The 11,644-nt window shown below is 46.2% G+C and overlaps 1 protein-coding gene across 1 annotated transcript; it reads left to right on the forward strand.

Moving 5' to 3' along the window:
• The first annotated feature begins 599 nt into the window (after positions 1–599).
• Positions 600–4,052, forward strand: LOC143020460 (uncharacterized). The gene has a single exon (XM_076176883.1). The coding sequence runs from the start codon at positions 600–602 to the stop codon at positions 4,050–4,052; it is 3,453 nt and encodes a 1,150-aa protein (XP_076032998.1).
• The last annotated feature ends 7,592 nt before the right edge of the window (positions 4,053–11,644 follow it).

Raw genomic sequence — 11,644 nt, forward strand, 5'->3', positions numbered from 1 at the left:
AGTTGGACCAGAGACACTATGGTGATTGGATCCTGTTGGACCAGTGGACGTGAACTATTTAACATGTGCTGAACAATATTCACTGTTTTATATTGATAGGGCTCCCTTTATGTATCCAAGCCTATGTATGCAGAAGTACTTATTAGATATAGAAACCTACGTATATATTTTTATACCCTAGCACTCTGGGTACTTTATGCATGCCAATACTCGGCCGTTCATGCATAACATGGCGCAGTGAAAGTTTAAGTGATACTTCTGTACTTATCAGTGATTCCGTTGTGCATAATTCTGTGATAACATAGTGCGTATGATCTGTGTTGATTACTTTGTGCATAAGTTCAGTGCTAACTTAGTGCGTATGTGCTGTGGTGATTACTTTGTGTACGAGTTCAGTGCTATCTTAGTGCGTATGTTCTGTGGATTAAGCCGGTGTACCCAAGGCGTCATTAGCCCCCTCTCCCTCCGGAGAGACCTCCCACGTTCACCGCCTGCCAGTCTAGCCGGGGGCCTACTGAACACTCACCTCACGCGCGTGTTGATTTACGTGCATAGCATATCTCGCCCGCCAATCGGCCGATTTTGACGAAACCAACGCCATGGCGACGCCAGATCAGTCACCCCCCGACAACTCACAACCAGACACTTCCATAGCGCACGGTAACGCATCCCAAGATGAGCAAGATGTACTCAGGTTGTTAGCGAGCTCCCTCGCTCGCCTTATCACAACCCCGGCACATGGAAATAACTCCACGGATTCCACCAAATCACCCGTCGTCTCTCCAAAGCCACCTCCCATACTGATGCCGGAGATGTCATACAAGGAATTTGACGCATGGTCCGCCAAATTCGACGATTTCTCCACCCTAACAAACTTCCATTCGCTAAAGCACAAGCAACAAATGGCCACACTCCGGGCATACCTACATGACGGTGTACGATCACTCCTAGAGGACACTCTCGGAGTACCACGCGACTCTACTCTCCCTGTACAAGAAATCTTGAACAAACTTCGAGTGCATTACAGGGAGAAGTGTAATGAGTCCGTACGACGATTGGCATTTACAAATTGCAAGCAAGAGAATGGAGAATCGGTCAACGCCTTCTACGAGCGTCTATCACAGCTCACACGTGAAGTTGAGCTGTGCACCGGGTTAAATTGCCGTGATACACAAGTGAAACACCAACTCATCATAGGTCTACGAGACGTCGAAACCGTACGCCAACTCCTACAAACGAGTTCCAGCGCGACACTAGAGGATTTTTTATCGATCGCTCGTGCAAGGGAAACCGCTCGTGGCACTACGGACGCTATTCGCCGTGGGTTAAATCAACCCACCTCGGGAATGGCCTGTGCTGTGTCAACTTACAAGAAGATGCAACGCACGGAACGAGGTCCCACAGGCACCCCACCAGGGAATGAGGCCTGTCCAGGGTGCGGTGTCTTCCCCAAACACCCACGAAAAACGTGTCCAGCTCTTACGCATGTCTGCCGGATTTGCTCCAAGAGAAGACATTTCGAGAAGGTGTGCAATTCATCCACGGCCGCCCCGAAACCCATCCCGCCACCGAAGCAGAAGAGGCAACGCCCTCGGAAGATGGCCATAGTGTCAAGCCTATCTGTCAACATACGGGCGGCAGATGGGAGGATCGAACCCCCGACTCCTACCATCTCTGTGAGGGTAAAATTTGGTGACGTTGAAGGCAATGTTCGATTCATCCCGGACACCGGATCTGATACAACGGTCATTGGGTGCCAGCACATGAAGGATCTGGGCATCAGCGCCCGCAGCCTCAACCCATCAAAGGACCTGGCCCTGCGGAACCCGGACCATACTGCATTCCAAGGACGTACCATCGGCTCCATGTATGCTACGATGTCCTTTGGAGACACCACCATCGACGGCTGGATCAATGTTGTGACGCACCTGCCGCGCCCCCTGCTGTCATGGTGGCACTCGATGCAGCTCCGCCTCATACCTTCGTCATACCCTGCCCAACTGCCGAGGGACCAACCAATCGGCAACGCCTGCCGCTTGCAACGGGACGACGACTCGGTACCACAGCCGGTCACACACTCTCCAACGACTACGGCTCACAGCTCCCTCCCGATCTCTCACGTCCCGCCCCCGTCAACTACAGTAGCTGACCTGCCAGATTGCATCAAGAAGACATGGCCCGACGTCCTTCGACACAAGGAAGACCTCAGGTCCGGCGAGGCCCTTAGGGAAATGACTGGGAGGCCTATGGAGATACATCTCAAGCCAGATGCGAAGCCGTTCGCACTCCACACCGCAAGACGAATCCCACACGCATGGCAAGATGACGTGAAGAAGGAACTCGATGCAATGGTGCACCAAGGCATCATTGAACCTGTTGGTGATGCCCCTTCCGTATGGTGTCACCCCCTCGTAGCGGTGCCGAAACCGAAGGGTGGTGTGCGCATCACAGTGGACACCTCAAAGTTAAACAGCCAGGTACTACGCCCAACCCACCCATCCCCCACACCAAGCGAGGCAATCAGTCGCATCGACAGGAAGGCAAAGTACTTCTCAACCTTCGATGCTATCCAGGGATATTGGCAAATCCCCTTAGCCCAGCGAGACCGCCACTTGACGACATTCATCACTCCGTACGGACGATACATGTTCCGCCGGGGCCCCATGGGCCTCTGTTCAACTGGCGACGAGTACAACCGCCGGGGTGACGAGGCCCTCGCAGACATTCCCAACCTTGCCAAGGTCGTGGACGACATCATTATCTGGGACAGTGACTACGGGACACACCTACGTCGCATCAGTGAGGTCTTGAACCGATGCCGCACTCATGGCATCTCCCTCAACGCTGACAAGATGACTCTTGCTGCCCCCAGTGTCAACTTCTGCGGGTTCACAGTGTCTCAAGACGGCGTAGCCATCGACAGCGAGAAAATAAAGGCAATTACGGAATTCCCAACCCCTTCCAACATCACAGACCTCCGATCGTTTATGGGTCTAGTGAACCAGTTGGGCGAATTCACATCCAACGTCTCTACAACTGCAGACGCTCTTCGCCCGCTACTCAGCCCGAGGAACACCTTCCTCTGGACACCTGCTCAGGAGGACGCCTTCCAAAGGACGAAGCAGGTCCTCGCCCAACCTCCTGTCCTCGCCCATTTCGACCCGAAACTACCGACTGCCCTCCAAACGGACGCGTCTCGTCTGAATGGCATAGGGTACGCCCTCCTACAGGAACATGAAGAGGGAGTTTGGCGACTCGTGCACTGCGGCTCTCGATTCCTGCAGGACGTGGAAACACGGTACAGCACGATCGAGTTGGAACTGCTGGCTACGGTCTGGGCCATGCAGAAGTGCAAATACTTCCTGCTTGGCCTCCAGGACTTCACACACATCACGGATCATCGACACCTTCTTCCGATCCTCAATACGTACACTCTAGACTGTATTGAGAATCCAAGGCTCCAACGCCTCCGAGAGAAGATTGCAGGATTCGTATTCACCAGCAGATGGCGTAAGGGCTCAGAGTTATGCATTCCGGATGCCCTCTCAAGAGCTCCCGTGGACAAACCTCTGGCAGATGACGTCGCCCTGGGCGATGAAACAAGCATCTGCATCCGCGACGTGGTGACTCGCAATGTTGCCACGCTCCATGCCCTTTCCGGCCCTCCAACACTCGACACCACGGCAACTCCTCCACACTCAACGGACCCAGTACTCGACGAACTCCGTCAGGCAGCATCTTCGGACCCCACGTACGTGCAACTCGCCTCTCTCGTCGGGAAGGGATTCCCACGGTCACGCATGGAACTCGACGAGGCTCTACTTCCCTTCTGGAAATTCAGAGACAGCCTCTGCATCGACGGACCTTTGATCCTCCGAGAGGCACGAATACTTGTCCCCCAAGCTCTTAGCAGAAGTGTGTTGGCTCGACTTCACGACAGCCATCGTGGTATTGAAGCCACCAAACGCCGAGCCAGGCATCGATTCCGATATCGCCAACACAGTACGCTCCTGCGAGCCATGCCAGATATTGCAGCCGAGCCAACAGCGTGAGCCCTACTTCACCGACGATGTGCCCCCCTCCAGACCGTTCGAGTCGGTCTCCGCAGACTTTTTCACCACCGCCGGGAAGCACTTCCTGGTGTACGCGGATCGACTCTCTGGATGGGCCACGGTGGGCCACTGTGGCACGGACTCCTCGACATCCCAAACCATCCGGCTCTTCCGCCACTTCTTCAGCACCTTCGGCGTCCCGGTACGACTCAGGACGGATGGAGGACCCCAGTTTACGGCCTATGACTTCGCTGAATTCCTGCGACGATGGGGCGTCCGCCACGACGTCTCCACCCCCTACCACCCACAGTCCAACGGGCATGCAGAATCGGCGGTCAAGGCCGTGAAACGCCTCATCATCAAGGTCGCGCCCAATGGAGAAATTCGCCACAGCAACGCGTTCCACCGGGGTCTCCTGGAGATACGGAACACGCCCAACCCCGACGGAAGAAGCCCCGCCCAGGTCCTCTTCTGACGCCCCCTTCGGTCCTGCGTCCCAGCCCACTCCAGGTCCTTTGCGCCTGAGTGGCAAGCTGCCACAGCTGAATGCGAGCAGAAGGCAGCTGCCAGAATGGAGGCGACCATCAAGCAGTACGACTCACAAGCGAAGCCGCTCCCACAACTTTCCGTTGGAGCCACGGTCAGGATCCAGGATCCTACGTCACGACGATGGAGTAAGGTCGGCCACATAATGGGACAAGGACGTACCAGGGACTACCTCATCAAGACAGCGTCCGGAAGTGTCCTGTGGCGCAACCGGAAGTTCCTCCGCCCCATCCCTGAGCCAGGTGTCGCCCGTGATGGCATGAAGGAGTCTCCAACGAGCACTACCGGCAATACTCCTCGCCCCACGAATCAAACTGGCCAGCCCAATGGACCAAGACGCTCAGCGAGACTGGCCGCACGCAACAAATCGACGGCTCAATAAATACATCGAATTTTTTTTTTTTTTTTGGGGGGAGATGTGGCACATATGTGTATGTCTGGGTATTTGATATTCCCGCGCGCATGGCGCGATCATGATAGACACCCATAGGCATACGACACACATACATTTGTAAACACATGTCAGGATAGGAGACACTTTTCCCATGTGTAACGGAGCATAGGGACTATGTATGATAGATGACCTAGCTAGGACAATTTAGTCTAGGATGCTGTTGTATATATCATCTATTACCTTTGTCACGGTGACGCCATGACGTCACGGCATAGTTCCCGCCAACGCAGTTGGACCAGAGACACTATGGTGATTGGATCCTGTTGGACCAGTGGACGTGAACTATTTAACATGTGCTGAACAATATTCACTGTTTTATATTGATAGGGCTCCCTTTATGTATCCAAGCCTATGTATGCAGAAGTACTTATTAGATATAGAAACCTACGTATATATTTTTATACCCTAGCACTCTGGGTACTTTATGCATGCCAATACTCGGCCGTTCATGCATAACACACACGAAAACAACTGGACACCACATATAATAAGAACAATCAGACAAATACAAACACTAATACTCGAAGAAAGCAAACAAAATTACAAAGACACATGGAACAACATTATATCAAACATTAAATTCAATCCCCAAAAACCACAAATATTCTGGAACAAAATAAAACAACTATTAGGATCGAACACCTCCACCACGCCATACATAATACACAGCAATGAAAAAATACACGATGACAAAAACAAAGAAACTGCATTCAGACAGATATGGCAAAACATATTCCAAATCACACCAGAAGAAAACACGCACTTTGACACGAATCACGAAACAAACATACTCACCCACTTAACACAACACCTCCATCAAACACAACCATACACAAAAATAGACCTAAATAGACTGAACACTGACAACTACATTACCCAACCCATACAACTTGAAGACGTCACAAACATAATAAAACACACAAAAAACAAAACACCTGGAGAATCTGGAATCACTAAACAAATACTCGCACACACACCAAAAATATCTAAACAATTGCTTACAGACATATTCAACGAAACACTGAGCCTAGGATACTTTCCACAAAAATTCAAAAACTCAATAATCACATTCATACCAAAACAAAACAAAAACACAACACAAATACAAAACTACAGACCCATTTCATTACTCGAAACACTAGGAAAAATTTACGAATCATAACAAATAGACTAATGGCACACCTACACGACCACGACATGCTAAACCCACACCAACACGGATTCACTCCTGGCAAGGGAACTCACACAGCACTCGCCACACTATACGAAACAATAGCAGACACACAAAGACACAAACAAGCATGTTTAATTATTTCACGCGACATCTCTAAGGCCTTCGACAAAGTCTGGCACGAAGGCCTTAAATACAAAATCTTACAAACACAACTTCCTGACACTATCACAAAAACACTGTGTAGCTTCCTCGACAACAGAACAGCGAAAATAAAAATAAATCAATACATCGGACCAGCTTTCCCACTCCATAGTGGAGTACCACAAGGAAGCGTCATTTCTCCAACACTATTTAACTTATATACAGCAGACACCCCTCCACCATCACATGGAAGCTACACAATACAATATGCAGACGATGTCACACAAATCATCACCTACCCAAACACAAAAGCAAAACAAATGCTTGCCAGGAAAGCACAACACGAAATACACAAAATAAACACCTACGAAAAACAATGGAAAATCTCTACCAACACAAACAAATTTCAACTCCTATCCATCACAACACGACAACCACCACCGATCAAGATTAACAACACCATAATACCATACAATAAACAAGCACACATCCTAGGTCTCACCCTCACAACACAAGGAATACATAAACACATCAAAAACAGAATACGAATAACAGCAAACACACTAAACAGACTAAGACGTTTCCGAGGACTCAAGACAAAAACACAAATACAACTATACAAGACACTAGCACGACCACAACTTGAATACCCACCTATAATTACAGTCACAAGTACACCCACATACATCAAAAAAATGCAAAAACTACAGAACAAAACAATACGAACAATACTAAAACACCAACCCCCCTACCTAGAAACCACACAACTACACAAAACCACTAAACTAGAAACAATACACGAAAGATTAATAAGGCTGAGCAGCAAAGCCTGGGATACCACACTTGAACACAACACAATACCGCAGCCCCCTCCAAGTAACAAAAAAACCCAAGACCACAAATGGTGGCCACGCCTCAAGACCATCCTTGGCTAACCCCCCACCATTTCCGCCTAGATAAAAAAAAAAAAAGAAAAAAAAAGGAAGATTACGCATACTAGAACTAGCATAAAATTAAGATAAGAATTCTCAAGGCACTTGCCACTTCCAAACACACATATCCACACGATATGTGTGTATAATCAACTCACAGTACTTAATAATAACTTCATATGGCACATTAGCCAATAAAAATAATCGTAACCTTCCTAGAAAAAAAACAAAAAACAAAACATATATATATATATATATATATATAAGTTTATTTGAGAGCATGTATGACACAACTTAACGGAATAATAACATTAACTAATTAAAAACTTTAACATTATATTACGAAATCTTGCATCAATTCACGGCCTATTGCCTATAATCAGTCACACCTGCTCCCAACCTACAATTATTGAATATCTTTACAATTATGCAATGTAGGAAGCACTCATGAAATTATTTGTATTCAACAACACAATCTTTCACCAAAGTTAACTATATAAAACCAATAGGTAAACTACCAAATGAGTGCTTTCTACATACCAATTGATATTTATTACATACTATTATTATTGTTAAAATATTACCATGTTTAGCTAATTAGGGAACTATTTTCAGTGAGTTAGGATGTCCACACATAATGCAAACTACTATGCAAGTGCGCCCCACACTATCTATCTCACACTTCCTTCACTTTCTAAACTTTACCTTCATCTATCACCCCCCCCCACTTGCCCCACAACTTCCCACTTCTCTGTCGAGTCTATTCTATGTTCTATGCTCATGACTATGGCTTGAGATGACAGAACGCTATTGGACACCATAGTGAAAGGACGTACGGAGAAGAACCTCCTCCAACAAAGTGACCAACGAACAACGCCAATATTATCGAAACCGTTACCCGAGCTAAGGGCATCTCTCGCCTTCTGGCTCTGACGGTATATGCCCTCGTTAACCCCCCTTTCGGCCGCACATTGCCCTTGTCGGTCTTAAAACTTGTGCAGTCGTCTGGTGGGGGAGGGAACCCCCTCCTGGGCCTTTCCCGCAACTAAGCGGACCCAGCATAGGTCAATCCCCGGCGACCTAGCCATTCTAGACTCTACCAATAGACACGCGGGTACCAGCCCACGCTGCGCTTTCCCCTAACCGCCGTCAACCATACAATAAGAGAGCGTAGACCGCACCTTCACGACACCCCCCCCGCCCCATACCCCATTCCCCCCCCTTTCTTTTACACTGATTCACACACACAAACAAATAAACACCCACACACTTACAAACCCGTGCGCTTCGGCGCAATGGGCAGGATTAATATACGAGAAAACCGGCCCACTGCCGGCCAGACCAAAAGGACCGAAATCTGGAAACTCCTAACCAAATTAGAAATACCCATCCAAAGACTCTACACCAACGGGACTCAACATACAGCCATCGCGGAAGACAGCATCATAGAAGAACTTACGAAGAAATCAACTAAGAACGCCTTCGCAAAAGCTGGATTGGACATCATAGACCCACCCGAACTCAACGCCAAAAGAACTCTCATCATAAGACAGGTAGACGGACATATACATGATGAAGACTGTGAAACCATCAAAGCAGAACTGGAACGACTTAACCATTATATGAAAATAACCAATGTCATAAAACTACCGAACACCAAGACAATCATAAAAATCAAGATGGAAAACTCTACCATGGTCAAGAAAAGCTTAGATACCGGAATTCTTATGTTCAGCCAATCTTTCCCCCCACATACACTCAGTCAGGAAACCTACATACACCTAGCCCAATGCACAAGATGCTACTCGTACGAACACACACTTAAACACTGTACACAACCATCCACCTACACAATCTGCTCAGGATGTTGCTCACTTGAACACAGAATCAACAATTGTCATAACGCCATCAAGAAGTGCATTGCCTGTGGTCAAAACCATCCGACCTACGCCGCCAGATGCCAAGTGAGAAAGGACCTCATCAAGAAAAAGCTACAAGAGAACAAAGTACAACACACACACACACATTCCAACAACACATACGCAAACGTAACCACAGGAAACACTACTCAGTCTTCTCTCACACCAACACCCACACCCAACCCTATCACCCTCAAACACCTCACAGTCATAAACACAGCAATCATACACGCAAACATATCTGAGGCAGCAACACCAGGAACATACCAACAGACAATTGACGCATATTACAAAGCCAACGGACTCCCCACAATCACAATCCCACCCTCAGTCATAAAACCCACAGCTATACTAAACATGATCAACAACACAACACACACTCAACCACAAACAGAAGAAATGGAAACAGAGGAACATAGAAATAAAAGGCCACACACCACATCTGAAACTGAACAACCTACAAAGACAAAGAAAACAGAACAAAACACAGAAACAATACAGATCATTACACCCAACACAATAAACATGACAGATGAAGAAATACATCAAAACATACACACACTCCTACAAAACAACAAGGTCAAATACATATACACTAAAGAAATACCATTAGAGACAGTAGACACTATGATTAGTCTAAAACTGATTGACTTGACTAAAGCCCCTATACAGAGACTGACTGAGACCAAATACAAAAAGACACAACAGGGTTACTTCGACATCCTCAAACACAAACCAACAGACACACCGCATTGGACAGTCAACTGCCAGTAACTCAAACACACATGGATACAATACGCATAATACAACACAATGTACAACACTGGACATTCCACAGAAGTAATCAACTAACCAATCACTACTTAGCACAAACACCAGACATCATACTACTCAATTCAATAGGTAAACACACAGTCAAAATATTTAATTACAACACACACGCACGAAACACTTACAACGATAACAACGCAGGAATAGCAATAGCCGTAAAACGAAACATCAAATACAAAATATTAGACGACTTTGACGAAGACATGTTAGCCATTGAAATACACACAAACAAAGGACCCATAATCATAGCCACAACATACCTTCCACCACGAAGACCATACCTACCAACACAAGACATACTAAAAATCACACCAAAGACACAACCAACATACATCATAGGAGACTTTAACGCAAAACACAAAACACTAAAACACATATACAACAATCACGTAGGAAAATGCATACACCAATTAATTATACAGAACCACCTCACCTTCCTCGGCCCAGACTTCCCTACAAGCATTACAAACAACGGAACAAGCAACCCAGATATGATATTCACCAACCGACACCACCACCTCACATACAGAATACACCCAGGCGACATAACTTCTTCAGATCACATACCACTACACTTCACTCTATCTACCACAGCAATCACAATACCCACACCACCTATACAAAGAAGCAGACTGGAAGAAATTTAAAACAATATTAGAAACAACAACAGAAGAATACAACAACACAGAAACACAAATCAACACTAACACACAAATAAAAGACACAAAGTACATATACAACAAAATAGACAATTGGTACAAATTTATACACAACACAATCAATCAGAGCATACCTACAACACACCACAAACAACTACCCACCCCCAAAACATCCAAAACTTTAAAACAATTAACATGGAAGGCAAACAACATAAGAAACAAAGCCATAATAAACAACACCTGGACTCCACACACAACACAAACAATTAAACAACTACAAACACAGATACTAGAGGAACACAAAAAAAACTACGAAGAGACATGGAACAAACTAATATCAAACATCAAATTCAACCCCAAAAAACCACAAGACTTCTGGAACACAATTAAAAGACTACAAGGATCCAATACTAACACTTCACCATACATCACATATAATAATGTCAAATTACACGACGCCAAAGACAAAGAAAACGCTTTCAGACAGGTATGGCAGAACATTTTTCAAATCACACCAGAAGAAAACGCACAATTTGACACAAACCACGAAACAAAAATTCTCACACACATAACACAACACTTCCAACAAACACAACCATATACAAACATAGACTTAAACAGACTAGACACCGACAACCACACCGGACAATCAATACACCTAGAAGACGTTAAAAACATAATCAAACACACCAAAAACAAAGCTCCAGGACAATCAGGCATAACGAAACAAATACTCGCACACCTACCAAACATAACAATACAACTACTCACAGACATATACAACGAAACACTCAGCCTAGGATACTTCCCACAAAAATTCAAAAACTCAATCATCACATTCATACCAAAACAAAACAAAGACACCACACAAATACAAAACTACAGACCCATATCACTACTAGAAACACCCGGAAAAATATACGAAAGACTAATAAC

This window comes from Oratosquilla oratoria, chromosome 40, assembly GCF_046742065.1.
Source record: "Oratosquilla oratoria isolate Oo_2021 chromosome 40, ASM4674206v1, whole genome shotgun sequence".
NCBI classification, from domain to species: domain Eukaryota; kingdom Metazoa; phylum Arthropoda; class Malacostraca; order Stomatopoda; family Squillidae; genus Oratosquilla; species Oratosquilla oratoria.

What these genes read in the sequence shown, in the direction of transcription:
- LOC143020460 (XM_076176883.1), top strand. Translation starts at nt 600, where the DNA reads ATGGCGACGCCAGATCAGTCACCCCCCGACAACTCACAACCAGACACT.